Source organism: Hyperoodon ampullatus (assembly GCF_949752795.1).
Source record: "Hyperoodon ampullatus genome assembly, chromosome: 16".
Classification (NCBI taxonomy): domain Eukaryota; kingdom Metazoa; phylum Chordata; class Mammalia; order Artiodactyla; family Ziphiidae; genus Hyperoodon; species Hyperoodon ampullatus.
In genome coordinates, this window is record NC_136929.1 from 69,533,397 (window position 1) to 69,549,213 (window position 15,817).

The 15,817-nt window shown below is 38.4% G+C and overlaps 1 protein-coding gene across 5 annotated transcripts in view; it reads left to right on the forward strand.

Moving 5' to 3' along the window:
* Positions 1 to 6,098: 6,098 nt before the first annotated feature.
* N4BP2L2 (NEDD4 binding protein 2 like 2) overlaps positions 6,099 to 15,817 on the forward strand; it is a gene marked incomplete at its 5' end in the record, with an annotated part of 80,267 nt that continues 70,548 nt past the window's right edge. For 3 of the 5 annotated variants that reach the window (XM_079721975.1, XM_079721977.1, XM_079721978.1), the window contains 2 exons: positions 6,099 to 7,354; positions 13,568 to 13,692. In XM_079721975.1, coding sequence (XP_079578101.1) covers positions 6,099 to 7,354; positions 13,568 to 13,692 — 1,381 coding nt within the window. The remainder of the gene's footprint in view (positions 7,355 to 13,567; positions 13,693 to 15,817) is intronic. The other 2 variants (XM_079721979.1, XM_079721976.1) reach the window with 2 other exon arrangements.

Genomic DNA, 15,817 nt, shown 5'->3' on the forward strand with positions numbered 1-15,817 from the left:
TAAAGGAATGATGAGTTTTACCCCCCAAAAAATAAAAATAAAAAACTTTTACACGGGAAAAAAACCCCAAGCACAGTAAAAAAAAAAAAAAAAAAAAAAGACATAAATTAGGAGAAAATATTGCAAGAAATATGCCAGATATAGGGCTAATATCCCTAATATATAAAGACGGTTTTTAATTGAGTAAAAAAAAAAGATTTAAAAATTCCAATAGAACATGAGCCAAAGACAGACAATCCACAAAAAAGATACAAAAATTGTCCCCACTCAAATTAAGAGAAGTATACATTAAAACTACACTGACATACCATTTCTCATTCATTACATTGGCAACAGTTCAGGTAAACTGACACTATCATATATTGCTGGTGGGAATGCAAAATGATACAACCTCTGTGGAAGACAATTTGACAATATGTAGTACATATGGATTTACCCTTTGACCTAGCAATTCTATCTTTACTCTAAAGATAGACCTCCTAAAATATAAAAACAGAAGGTTATTTATTGTAGCATTATTTATGATTGCACAATATTGGTTGCTACCTAAATATCTAAGCATCAGATTTTAAGTGAATAAACTATGGTACATCCACACCATGGAGTACTATTCAGCTATTAAAAAAAGAATGAAGAAGATCTCAATAAGTTGATGCAAAGTGATCTCCAGAAGATATTGTTAACTGAAAAAACCAAAATGCAAAACAGCATATATGGTATGTTCACTTTGGAGGAAGAAAAGAGAAGTAAGAAAACATACATATATCTACTTATTTTTGCAAAAAGAAACATAGGAAGGATACATCAGAAACAATAAAATTGTAACATAAAAAAAGGTGGCAGGAAAAAGTGTTCAAGAGATAGGGAAGAGGGACTTCCCTGGTGGCGCAGTGTTTGGGAATCCGCCTTCTAATGCAGGGGACACGGGTTTGATCCCTGGTCTGCGGTAGCCCCCGCTCGCCGCAACTAGAGAAAGCCTGCGCTGCAACTAGAGAAAGCCTGTGCTGCAACGAAGACCCACTGCAGCCAAACATAAATAAATAAAAAATCAATCAATTTAAAAATAAGAGAGATAGGGAGGAGAGTGATATTCTTCTGAATATATCTTTTTGTATGGTTTATACGTTGGCAAGCATATTATTCTACATATTCCAAAAGTAAAATGAAATTATCAATAATGGAAGGAAAAATAAACTAAAACTGGAAATAGAAACAAATGAACTCAAGTGTATTTCAAATGACTAACTTAATACCACTGAAGAGGGATAGGGTAGGGTGAGAGAAGTAATCCAAGTCATTTTTGCACCTAGTACTTCGATTTTCAACCCTCAGTCTGGGGAAGAAAAACTACCTTTTTAGTAGACTTGCTTATGTAATTATGTGAATGTATAAATTCTGAAACTGTTTTATGGGTAATTACGTGAATGTAGCAATTCTGAAACTGTTTTATGCAGGATTAGGCAAATACGTAAATGTGCAACAAGAGGAAACAGGATTCTCACTGTTGAAGAAGGCAGACACAAATATGAAATGGGGAAGGCAACAAAGAACACTGCGGAATTCGACTGGAATTGTAAGTATCAACATCCATGATTTCTTAAATGAAAAAAAAGTCTCCCTTACCTCTGTCTACTGAGATGACCTGAAAGCAATCATACCCCGGTATCAATAAGCACTCTTAGTGCCAAGGTCTTAGCTTCTAAATATCATTCTCCAAGAAAAAGACAAAAGGTACCAAGACTTTTGGAGAAATTGTTGATTCTAGGGTAGGAGTAATGAATGTACAGGACAAGTCTGGAAAATCTTGTTGTGCCACAAGATAAGGAAGTGCTCAATGTGTAGGTCAAAAGGAGCCAACCTGAAGCTGGCCAAATCTCAGAGAATTTGAGCATCAAAGTAAATAAGGGTGGGAGAGAAGAGGCAAATCTCCCATGCAGAAGAATTCCAAACAAATTATGTAAATACCCTAATGAAGGGAGAGCACTACAGAAATGTGTGCTGGGCACAGTGACTTCCTTCCAAGGAGTACAGAATGGAAGGGGGGCAGGCGGCAGGGGGGGAAGAGTAACTTTACAGTGGAGAAACCTGATAAACACGACTTTAATGATCAAGTGCAACATAAACAATCATAAATTATGTTGGTAGTATGTACACTTGTTACAATGTGATGAAAATGACACTTTACCTCTGCGGTCTTCCCCTCAAAAACCCATAACCCCAGTCTAATCATGAGAAAAGCATACAGAAATTCCAACAGAAGAGCATCCCACATGGTACCTGACCAGTTTTCCTCAAAATTGCCAAAGTCATCAAAACCAAGTAGAGTCTGAGGAACTATCACAGTCAAGAGGAGCCTAAGGAGAAATGACAACTCCATATAATATTGTATCCTGGATGGAATCCTGGAACAGAAAGGACATTCGGTAAAAAGTAAGGAAATCTGAAAAACATGGACTGTACATAATATTACTGTATCAATATTGGTTCATTAATTGTAACAATGTACCATAATACTGTAAGAGGTTAATAATAGGGGCAACTGTATGTGGGGTGATGGGGATACATGGGAACTCTGTACTATCTACTCAAGTTTTCTGTGAACCTAAAACTGTCCTAAAAATAGTCTATTAATAAACAAACAAAGAAATAAATAAGAACAGCGATGGATTATAACGCCTTGAACAAAAAAAAAACTCATAAATTCATACTGATAGTAAATAAGTAAGGAGGGCTTTACTTTATAGTAGCATCAGGACTAATAAATGGGGAGGGCTTGAAGGAGTTAGGGGGAAAAAATCAACATTTTGTAACTATCATTGCAAAGATCAGTTGCAGTAAGGCTCATCAATGGAGGCAAAACCTTAGAGTTTGATTGGGAACAAGACATTTGCTTGGTCTCAAAGTATCTTTTCACAGATTGCTTATGAGTTGCAAGGGGGAAAACAAACAGCAGAGAAACTGGGCAACACCTTGATCCGGTGATAAAAATTAATATCACCTTATAATGGACAGACAGACATCCTGTGCCTCCGGATGTAATATCCCGAGGAAGGATACAATTTCACTTATGTGGTTGTTTCCACCGATGATGCATAATTTGAATCTAATCACGAGGAAAGATCAAATAAAGGTCAATGAGAGAAATTGTATTTGAGGACGAGTCTTTCACTGTAAGGGGATGGATTGCTTTTGGTGAGCCCTCTTGGTCGTAAGGCTGTTAAGTAATCAAATGTAAATATTCCAGACTGTGGTTTTAACTATTATATTTATAAATTAAAACGCTATCGCAACGGGTTTACTTAAATACGTATGAAGAGATTAGCAGTTTCCCTTTCAGGGATAGGAAAGAATGCATGTGAAGGCGCGGGTCTAGAGAGAGTGGGAAGGTGGTGGGAGGAGGGAAGGGGCCCTGAACTGAGGATTGCCAGTTGTTCAGTTTGTAGTTACTTCTCATTTAACACTTACAAAGCACTTATTTTTACCAAGCGCTGTTCTATAGAAGCGCTTTTCACAAATCGACTTTAATGGGAAAGCTCAGTAAATGGTCTTTACTTCCCTAAACAAAAGACAGCTGTGACAAGAAGTGATTTTTCTCATAAGTACTTTTCTCTGTTATCAAGGCTCTGCTGCAGCGATTCTCTTCTTCGATAGAAAAACCTGAGCCTGCAACTACTCACTGGCATTTCATAGAAACGTCGGCAACCCTAGTTGACGAGACCAAATGTTAACTCCCCTTTAAAAAGACTTTGTCTCCCAAAAAGCCTTAAAAACATGCGCTGAGAGCACCTTATGCCTCTGTTTGCGGAGCCAGGCACTCACAGTTTCTCTTCCTTCAGGGGTAGCCCTAAACGACAGGTCGCCACCTTTCCTAGCCGAAGCTGCTATTCCTAAACAACCTCCCGGCTCCAACCTAAGAACTAGTTCCGGTCTACGTTCGTGGCCCTTAGCGCGTGTGTCAAGCAATGGATTCTGGGAGAGGCTGAAGTTTCCAGGCCGGGTGTGAACTCCGGACTTCAATTCCCACAATGCCTGGCGAGAATCTGTATTTCCTGCCGGGGCAACCGTGAGGTGGCCGCCATCTTGCGTACGGAGAGCAGGCTTGTTGCTCCGCTCCTGAGGGCCGGGCTTTTAGTCCCTCTCGGCCTCTGCTTTGGGCCGTGTCTCCGTGCTCCTTTCACCTTCTTTATTGAGAGGTAAAGGTCAATGCAGAACTGTGTTGTAAGGTGAGTAGACATCCCATTTTCGGCGAGGTGGGGTTGTGGTGTTGACGTTTTCCGGTTTCTTCCTTCTTCCATTAGCGACTCGGGTTCTCCCCTGCGCTTGCCTGAACCTTTTCGTTTAGCCGTAAACGTAGAAGCCGGGAGTAAACTTTTCGGCCTCGGAGCTCTTTGGAATTCCTAGACAGAACCTGAACGTGTCTCCGTTGGGATAGAGAAATTGGGTGACGAGCTTTTGCCCGGGCTGCCCTCTTTGGAGGTCAGGAGGCCTTAGGGTTCAGGTCGTGTATAGGCCTCTCTCTCTTAATGCAACCTCCTTTCTCTTCCTTGGGACTTTTCTGCCGTTTCTAATGAGGAAATGAGAAGGTGAGAGGCGGCCTGGGACGGGGCTGTTTCCGGGAGGACGGCGTTCTCTACAGGTGTATCTTCCTTCAGCCTCTCTAGGGCCTACCTGTGTCGTTCTGGTTCGTCGCTTTGCCCTTTCCTTTTGCTCTCGTGTTCGAGAAGGGGAGACCAGAGAGCGGGCGGAATGAAGTATTGACTAACACAGGCTTTTGAATTGTACTCTTGAGGGTCTCCCCCAAAATTTCAAGGGAAGCAGAATTTATCTTCGAGATAGACAAACCATCTGGAAAAGATGAGGGCTTTGGTTTGGGGAGTTGCCGGATTTATTTTTTAAACATAATATGACATATTTCCGTCATTCGCAGTACAACTGAAGTTATTATTTTTTTCTTTAAAATTAACGTAATACACCCACTTGGAAACCACTTTTACACTACTCGTAAGAGTAGGGCCCATAAAGACTGACATTGCAGTTAATTTGACGTTTGATTGCTAATGAGATGTGGTTGTCTGAGGTTTGCTAAGGACCTAGTAATTTTAAACAGGAAGACGTTTATGATGCAATTTATCATAACCAGTTTGGATATGTGTCACTTTGGTTGGCAGACTTACTCTCCCTTTTATTTTTTTAATTTATTTTTTATTATAAATTTATTTATTTATTTATGTTTGGCTGCGTTGGGTGTTTGTTGCTGCGCTAGAGCTTTCTCTAGTTGTGGCGAGCGGGGGTTACTCTTCGTTGTGGTGCGCGGGCTTCTCATTGCGGTGGCTTCTCTTGTTGCGGAGCACAGGCTCTAGGTGCGCGGGCTTCAGTAGTTGTAGCGCAGGGGCTTATGGCGCAGGGGCTTCGTTGCTCCGCGGCATGTGGGATCTTCCCGGACCAGGGCTCGAACCCGTGTCCCCTGCATTGGCAGGTGAATTCTTTTTTTTTTTTGCGGTACGCGGGCCTCTCACTGTTGTGGCCTCTCCCATTGCGGAGCACAGGCTCTGGACGCGCAGGCTCAGCGGCCATGGCTCACGGGCCCAGCCGCTCCGTGGCATGTGGGATCCTCCCAGAGCGGGACACGAACCCGTGTCCCCTGCTTTGGCAGGCGGACTCTCAACCACTGCGCCACCAGGGAAGCCCTGGCAGGTGAATTCTTAACCACTGCGCCACCAGGGAAGTCCTTACTCTCCCTTTTAATACACAATTGTATGTCTGTATCATCAAAGTATATATTACTGATTCAGCTTTCCGAGCTTGCTTACATTCTTGCTTATATCCTCTAAATTCAGAAATACATCATTTAAAGATGAGATATATCTTTTTTTAAAAAAGGATGTTTGTTTACCTTCAGTGAGACCCCTCCTTTAAATCATAATGTCATACCAATAATAAGTGGCTATAAAGTTACAATTTTACAATTTTTGCATTTTGGGAAAATGTTATTAAATGCTTATATCAAATTAAGTTTATTTCCTGTTGTTTCTGAGGAAACTTTTGTTTAGATTTTTTTAAATGTTAGCTGTTAATTCTGTGATTTATTTGCTCCTCAGATGCCTTATGGTGAAATTGAAGCTAAGTCCATGGGACGTGGGGAAGAACGAATAAGTGAACCATGCTATAAGAAATTGAAGTCTACTGAAGAGGCATATGTTTTCTCCCATCATGGTAATGCTCATTTTCACAGAAAGCAAGAGAAAACTGGAAATGATTGGGTCCCTGTGACCATCACTGATGTCAGAGGACATAGTTATCCTCAGGAGGACAAAACCAAAACTACAAATTTGCTGAAACCTGTGCATGATGAGATGCTTGGTAATAGACCAGGTGTTATTAATTCTGTTGATTCACAAGTTTTACAGTATACACGTCCTCCATTGGTATCCACAGATGATGCGATATATAGCACAAGTAAAGCATTTATAGGACCCATTTACAAACCCCCTGAGAAAAAGAAATGTAATAGAAGGAGGAATCAAGCAGACACTATCAGTGGTATAGATGGGAAAGGAGAACGAGAAAAGAAACAGAAATTTAATTCTAAAAAATCAGAGATTGACAATGAATTATTCCAGTTTTACAAAGAAATTGAAGAGCTTGAAAATGAAAAAGGTGATTCAGAAAGCAGTTGTAAGGAACCTGAACCCTCTGAGGAACAACTCATTCCATATTATCAGGGCCATAGTAATCTGTTAAAATCTGAAGAAGAAAAGAAAAGAGATCTTACCAGTGCCCTTCAGTCACATTGGGGTTATCAGCAGTGCGTGGGGAATGAGCCAGGTAAATATCCTTATAATCGACAAGTAATACCTACCTTTTGTGACAATTCATTTGCTTCCTTCAGGCCTGAGTGGCAATCAGTGCATTCTTTTATAGTACCACAAGACCCTCATCTTTCCAGTTTTAACCATCACTTAAATATTCAAAGATTCAACGTTCCACCAAATCCATCATCAAATATTTTCCATGCCCAAGATGGCTTTCAGATGCAAAATGGATATTATGTAAATAGTTGTCATGTTAACTGGAATTGTTTGACTTTTGATCAGAACAATGGATATACTGACTGTCGTGACATTACCAGTAGTGACCATCCCTCTAGAAATGGCTACACTGTGCAAGATGTATATGCGAATAATGGTTTCTGTGAAACCAGTGAAGGATGCTGGAAAGATCCTTCTGTGGACAAGCATAATGGAACTGACAGGTTTATGAACCAGCATTTTCAAGAGGAAAAGTTAAAAAAATTGCAGAAGTTACTTATTCTTTTAAGAGGTTTGCCTGGTTCTGGGAAAACAACATTGTCTCGGTAAGTAAAGGATACCAAGTGAATACTTGGTAATTTATTACTTAAAAATCATAAATGATAGTTGTAATCAGTGGCAAATGCTTTTATGTTTCTAGTAAAAAATCTTTAATTTGTTATACTTGAGAATGGCATCTGATGGTAAATATTTTAAAAGATGTTTTCTGATAGAGGAAAAGAGAATTGGCATATATATTTATGTTAAGATTCTGCTAAGGGCTTTAAATATAGATTCACCATGTAAAATTAGGACGGTGACGAAAGCAAATGCTATTTGAGAACTGTGCTGGCCTTCCCTTTTAAGTCAGCTATTCAGGAGGAGTTGAATTCTTGGGTAGAAGACTTGGGCTTTGACTCAGTTATTTCACTTTGTGACCTTGGACAGACTTCGCTGTTAATAAAATGAGTAATACTTATTTTTCTGGAATTATTGTGAGAAGCAAATGAGATAACCCAAGGAAGGGAATTTTGAGTGTGTCTTAAGAACTGTGCTGTGTTCATACCATTATTGACAGAGAGAACCTTTTTTTGGTTTCTTTAAGGAGTTTGAAATGAGCAGTATCTGAATTAATGGAATTAGAACTGATGATGTTTTATCATGTGCCGAAATGTTTAAAATTCCTGCTTTTGTTTACATTTTAAAAACAGAATATTGATGCATTCCAGTACATTTGTGCAGTTGTGAAAAATAGCACAAAGAAAAACAATACAAATTCTTTGTAGTTTATGTAGGATGATTCAAGATTTATGCTAGATAAGGAGAAAAAGAAAATTTATTTGATGTCTTTGGGTGAGGATAAAAAAATCGAAGGAGAAAAAAAACAAAGTCCAAGGAACCATTTTGTAAATGTTTTATGTTTATTTGTAAGACACTCTGAACCACCTAAACAAAATTTCTTCAGAAGCAGGAAATTGGAGAAAGATTAAATTATGATGCAGACATTTCAAGCTAGATTGTAAGCTGTGATTTTGTAAATGAATTTGAATTTAAGTCTATGTATTTTGATTCTTTTGCAGTGAAGATTTTGTAGAGAAAATGAAATTTCGGTGCTTCTTTAGAAAGAATAGAAATTAAGAGTGAAGTTGTCTTACAAGCATGGGCATTCTTCTAGATTTAGAATATAATATCAGAGAAAAGAAAAGTTGAAATTTGGAAATTGGATGAAGAGATCTCCTAGCGAGGGCTTCTGGTACAGAATAAATGTAAGAAAGAATGATTAGGTTTGGAACAACATATTGGAGTATGTTGAAACTGAAAGTGAATAAAGTGTGGTGGTAATTCAATAAAATTTCAAGGAGACATAATTGTACTGCGAGATGACAGAGGTGATTATATATAATATGTATATTTCTTTATTTGAGGAATTAGGTATAATAAGAATGGAAGTTACAGTCGCAACTACCATTTATGTTATCATTTACAACTTAGTACTTCCATATGTAACAGTGTTGTGAGATGAATTATAGTCTTTTCATTTTTTAGAAGGAGTACAGGCTAATAAAAAGAATGACTTTAGGTTAAAGGACTTGGGAGAAGTTACAAAAACTGCTAAGAGATCAAACTGGGGATGTAGATGGTAGTGTGTTTCTTATCTAATCCTTCACTTTAATATCTATCACATGTGTAGCCCTGTACCTGACTCCTGACTTTGAGTAGCTTGGTTAAAGAAGCAGGAGTCTCTCTTTAGGTCAGTACTTTTTTTGAATGAAGTAGAAATGGTTGTTTGGGATTGGTTATAAAGCCACATATTCTCTAGTGAGGAATGGTTTCGTGTAGGATTTTGCTTTCCAAATGAGCTTTGAAAAAAGGAATAAAGATTTGGAGGGTCAGAGTTGAACTGATTTGGGGCGTTATCTGCTATTTGGTAATGAGTTATAGGGGGTTAGATAAATTTAAAATTCTTTTGGGATAATATTTAAGTCCCTTTCTTCCTTAATAGTCCTTACCTATCTTCATATCCTTCTGCACTTGGACTAGTACCCTGCCATCTATTGCAGGAGACATATACTTGTCTGTTCATTGTTCTCAGGATTCTACTTTTTCAGAGGTTCTCTTAAATGCCTCCACTTTTGAGGTTTTGGTTTCTCATCTCACCCCTCAGTAATCCTCCTTCTGAACTCATGTAGGATTTGCTTTTACCACTCTTTGCATGTAGCATAAGCTACACAAGACAGCATTATTTTTTTATTTATTGATAGCTGGACCAGGGGGGTATGCAAGGCCACTCAGTACGTCAGGAGGTAAACAGTTCATGAAGTGTCAGTTTTACTCAGAATTATTTGGGAAAATCACTTCTATTTTTTTTTTTAATTTATTTATTTTTGGCTGCTTTGGGGCTTTGTTGCTGCACGTGGGCTTTTCTCTAGTTGGCGGCGAGTGGGGGCTACTCTTCGTTGCGGTGTGCGGGCTTCTCATTGTTGTGGCTTCTCTGGTTGCAGAGCATGGGCTCCAGGCACGCGGGCTTCAGTAGTTGTGGCACACAGGCTCAGTAGTTCTGGCTCGCGGGCTCTAGAGCACAGGCTCAGTAGTTGTGGTGCACGGGCTTAGCTGCTCCGTGGCATGTGGGATATTCCTGGACCAGGGCTTGAACCCGTGTCTCCTGCATTGGCAGGCAGATTCTTTTTTTTTTTTTTTTTTTTTTGTGGTACGCGGGCCTCTCACTGTTGTGGCCTCTCCCGTTGCGGAGCACAGGCTCCGGATGCACAGGCTCAGCAGCCATGGCTCACGGGCCCAGCCGCTCCGCGGTATATGGGATCCTCCCAGACCGGGGCACGAACCCGTATCCCCTGCATCGGCAGGCGGACTCTCAACCACTGCGCCACCAGGGAGGCCCGGCAGGCAGATTCTTAACCACTGCACCACCAGGGAAGCCAATCACTTCTATTTTTAAATGTACATGATATATTACAAAAATATATATGGTTCTTAGAAATTTAAAAAAAAAATATGAAAATTAACTCTGTAGTAGACCATTTGGGGGAATAAGGTTCTCAAAATGAGGTTTAAAGAATACGATTCACTTGTTCTTACTTAGTGAAAGTTATAAGCACAGAGTGCATTAGTTTTCTGTGGCTGTGTAACAAATTACCCTAAAGCTGAGTTGTTAAAGTAACAAACATTTATTTTCTCACAGTTTCTGAAGGACAGGAATCTGGGTGCTTCTGGTTCAAGGTCTCTAACAATGCTATGATCAAGATGTTGGCTAGGGCTGTGTTTTGGACCGAAAGCTTGTCTTGGGGAGGATCTGCATGGAATATCTCTCACAAGTCTTGTTGACAAGACTCAGTTCCTTGTGAGCTGTTGGATTGAAAGCCTCAGTTCCTTGCTGTCTGTAGGCTGGAGAGTCCCTTCAGTTCTTTGCCACTTGGACCTCTCCCCGTTCACAATGTGAAGAGAGAAAGTGAGCCACTTCCTGCACCCCCATAATCTAATCTTGGAAATGAAATTTCATATCCGGTTAGTTGGAAGCTAGTTGCTGACTCAAACCCACTGTCAAGGAGAGGGGATTATATAAGGGCGTGAATTCCAGGAGGCAGGGATCTTGTAAGCCGTTGGTTTTGGCTCTCCCACCACTATTTATGTAATTCTGGTGGCCTGATTTCTGAAATTAGTTTCTTTTCTGGATTTGTTTAATACCATATTGGCAAGGTTGTTGTGAGCATTCGATGCGGTCATAGATGTATATATGTAAGATGCTTGGCACATACTAGGCCCTCAAAAAAGATAGCGATTTTGAAAAAATACAAATCAAGTGGCCAGTGGGACCACATCTGAATTTTTTATTAGATACTTGATTTTTCAGAGTTGTAAAATTTGATGTTCTGAGAATCCATTTTAGTACCTGTCTTAACTTGTGAGGGTTCTGATAGAATCTGACTGTAAGAATTTTGAAAATACTAATATTCTTAAATAATTTACTTTCGGTTCAAACGGTTGGTATGACATCAGATATATCTAGATTGATACAGGTATTTTGGAGATAATTCAGGGGATTTTGAAAAGATGTGTGAGCAGTCTGGGAGGAAGAAAATCTCTCCAAGCCAAAATTACTTGCTTTAATTATGATTTCTGTATTTAAGATATTCTTCATTGAGATTTACTCATGTTTGGTGTTGACTTGGGTTAATGATGTAAATTGACTTACTGTCCCTGCCCTCCCTACGTTTTTTTTTACTTGGAAGAGGTTAAACATTCCTTGGATACAAAAGCTCCTGTGCTCTTGTAGTATGTTATTATTAACATCTGACAGATCACCTAATAAAGTAATAGAATAGGAGAAAAAAGAAAAGAAGCATAAGGTATTTAGGAAAGATGGTATCAGGTTTCTGGTATTGTTGAGTGTAACTAGGTATCGTATAGTTGATGATGATCAAGATCTTTTTAGGTGATGGAGCTTTGGTTTGGAATACTAATATTATGGCATTTTTATATTCTGGGTTATCTCTTATAAGCAGGTAAGATGCCAAATGTGTTAGATGGTATATTTTGGGAAAATTATGGCTGTTTCAAAAAGAAATCCAACTCCAGCCTCTCAAACAAGCAAACAAATAATTGAAACCATTTACTTTAATTTGGTTTGTTTGAAGTAATTTGAACCATAATTCTATGAGTGAAAATGTATATAAAAATTTTTAAACTTTTATATATGTGTTTTTATTTTTATTGTAAAATATATACAGTTTTATTATAACCTGAGGAAAGGAGAGTTGTTTGTTATCTTAATAGTTGAAATCCTTCCTATTACTTTTTATTAGGAAGTATTCTTTTTTTTTTTTTTTTTTTGCGGTACGCGGGCCTCTCACTGCTGTGGCCTCTCCCGTTGCGGAGCACAGGCTCCGGACGCGCAGGCTCAGCGGCCATGGCTCACGGGCCCAGCCGCTCCGCGGCATGTGGGATCTTCCCGGACCGGGGCACGAACCCGCGTCCCCTACATCGGCGGGCGGACTCTCCACCACTGCGCCACCGGGGAAGCCCAGGAAGTATTCTTGAATCATCCCAGGACAGTATCATCCCTTCTACCACCTTCTACTCCCTTCCCCCTCTCAAAAAGAAATTATATTGGGCTGGCCAAAAAGTTCGTTTGGATTTTTTCCATAACATCTTACAACATCTTATGGAAAAACCCCAAACGAACTTTTTGGCCAACCCCAATAGAATGATACCCAATTGCCTAATGGTTGAGGGAGGGGAGATAAATAACAAAATATTTTTGTTACTGTTGGATCCAATTATTCTTACTGTCTTTTCCCTTTTCTCAGCACACCTCCAGTCTCTTTCATGAGTCACTGGTTATGGGAACTCTCTGACACTCTGAACACTTGTCAACCTCTCTGTGCTTAGAAATTAAAGATGGTAGCATATTGTGAGAACAAAGCTTGATTACCACTGACTTGTTCTGAGAGTGTATTCTTTAGTGTTTAGGAATTAATTTCATTTAGTAATTTTTGTTTTGTTTTGTTTTGTTTTTTGCGGTATGTGGGCCTCTCACTGTTGTGACCTCTCCCGTTGCGGAGCACGGGCTCCGGACGCGCAGGCTCAACGGCCATGGCTCACGGGCCCAGCCGCTCCGCGGCATGTGGGATCTTCCCGGACCGGGGCATGAACCCGTGTCCCCTGCATCGGCAGGCGGACTCCCAACCACTGCGCCACCAGGGAAGCCCCCATAGTAATTTAATCTCTTAAAAATTTTAAATTTGATTTTACTCTGGAGGATCATAGGTTGTTTCACAGCATTAAACCTCAAGTTCCACTTTCAGGTCATAGATGTTTGTGCTTCATAGGAATGAGTTTATCGAAGCTGTCTTCAGTCAAATATAGTTTTCCTCAGGTAAATTGCTTGCTTAGGCTTACTTGTCTTTTAGGTTACCTGTTGCACTAAATTTAGGCAATTTTAGACACCAAATACAAATTCATAAAGTTAAATCATGGATAATAGTTGACATCATTTTGGGATTGAAGAGTGTTTTTAAAAGTTGCAATACAAAAGCCACTTTAAAAAGTTTTTATTATTGGCTATTACTGTGTAGACTTAAGTGTGAAGTGATGTTTGAAATCTGAAAGCTTTTTTAAGGTTCAGCTCCTGTGCTAGTCTATCTGCAATATACTTATAAGTATGTACCAGAAATTCATTTAATAACCTTTCCTTTGTGGCTTATTTCTGACGGTTATAGATTTTATATTGTAAATGGCACCTTTATGATTTCTTTTATTAACAGAATTCTGCTTGGTCAGAGTCGTGATGGCATTGTGTTCAGCACTGATGACTATTTTCACCATCAAGATGGGTACAGGTATAATGTTAATCAACTTGGTGATGCCCATGACTGGAACCAGAACAGAGGTTTGTTTTGGGCCAAGTCTCCCGGGATAGAATATTTGACTAGGAGTCAGAATACCTGAATTTTTATTCTCAACTTTTTACTTTTACCAGCTGGATGACTTTGACAAGCCATTGAAAGAGCTTTGAGACCCAGTTTTTCATCTATTAGAAGCAGTGATAATTATACTTGCCCTACTTGATTGAGGTTGTGAAAATCAGAGAATGTGGTTAGAATATTTTTTAAACTGTAAATAGTGTACATAAGCTGGTACAATAGAGGTATAGGATATTTTGATAGACTTTATTTTATACCTCATGAAAAAATTCAGTAAACTCTTGATACATTTGTTATGTATTCCCAAAAGTTATTTCCTTGAGTAATGCTAATGTTTCCTAAGGCTTGATATTAATGCCCATGAATATTAAAAGTTTTTTTCATTGATGTCACTCTACAAAAAATTTACTTAATACATTTTTTAGAGGTACATGGGTCACTTTCTTTTCATTTTGGAATAGTAGTTCTTTCTTAACCTTGGCTGCACATTTGAGTCACTTGGGGACCTTTTAAAAAAAAGTTATGCCTGAGTCTTAGCCTCAGAGATTCTGGTTTAGTTGATTTGGGGTGGATCTAAACATCGTTATTTTTTTGAAAGTTATCCATATATTCTAATGTTGCAGTCAGTATTGAAAACTATTGATCTAGAACTATTTAAGTACATGCTTATACTATAATCTAATTTCTTTTTTAAAAGAAATTAAAAATGCATTGATGATGAAACATTATTTAAACCTAGAGTAGAGAGATTATATTGAAGCCCACACACCCATCACTCAGAATTATTATCACTTATCAAGATATTGCTATATTTGCTTCAACCCTTTTGCTTTCACTCCACCCTCCTTTTTTAATTTGCTGAAGTATTTTTTAAAGCAAATTCTAGACATCATACTTCATACATTTCAAGCAAATCTTCTTACTTAATTGCAGTGCCATTATCACACCTAAAAAACAAAGCAAAACCCAATTCCTTGACATCATGTAATATAGTCTATAATCAGATTTCCCCTATTGTCTTAAATATTTCTTTACAGTTGTTTTAATCAGGATCTAAACAAGGTCTTTGTAGTACATTTGGCTTTATGATTCTTTTAATTAAGTTAATCTACAGCAGTTTTCCCTCTTTTTGCCCTAGTACCATTAACTTATTGCAGAAACTTGGTTGGTGGTTCTGTAGAGTGTCCCATAGCCTATAGTTGTCGGTTTGCTTCCTTGTGGTAATCATTTGACTTGTAGGATTTATTAGGTTCAACCTTTTTTTTTTTTGGTAAGTAAATGGTTGTCCCATTTTTAGTGATGGTAAGATCAGTAGCTTCAAAGGGCCAGTCTAATCCCTGTTTTATTCAACAATGAATTGTTTCCTTAATCAGTTATTTCATTAAAGGTTGCAAAATGGTGATTTTCTAGGACTTTCATTCCTTCTGTGTTTAGTAGCTAGAATTCTTCTGTAATGAAGAACTTCCTCTTGCCTAGAACTAGCAACTAAGGTTACCCTAAAGTACAGTATATACAGGATAAATGCTTTTCTTTTTTAATTGTCAATTTTCAGAGTAAGGAATTTCATTGAGAATGTTTTTGAGTAAAAAGTTTAAATGTCAGATAAGTTTGATTATAAGATTATTTCCTAGTATTGGTTCTAGGATTTCTCCAAATATATTAGAGAGTAGCATAAATTTAAAGAGAGTAGCATAATATTTTAAACTATTAATTCCTTTTGATTTTTTAAAATGCTGCAGCATTACTGCCCAAATCAAATAATGATGATATTACAGTTCCAAAAAATGCTTGGAGTTATTGGCCCAGAGTTAAGGGGAGTAGAAGTAGGTGATTAAGTGGAATGAGCCAGTATACCTTTGGTGAACTGGGAAGTTTGTTTCTGTGAAACATTTTTTTCTTTTTGCAATACTAGTTTAGAATATTTCATTAAGATGTTCGTGCCATGTGACTTCTACTTGCTGAACATATTGGTGTGTAGATAAACTACTGGTTTTATTAGTATAATAAATAGGGGCTTTTTCAAGGTAATTTTTAACCTTTTTCAAAGCAATGATAACTAGCAGTCATCAGACATTTTGAAAATTATGAGCA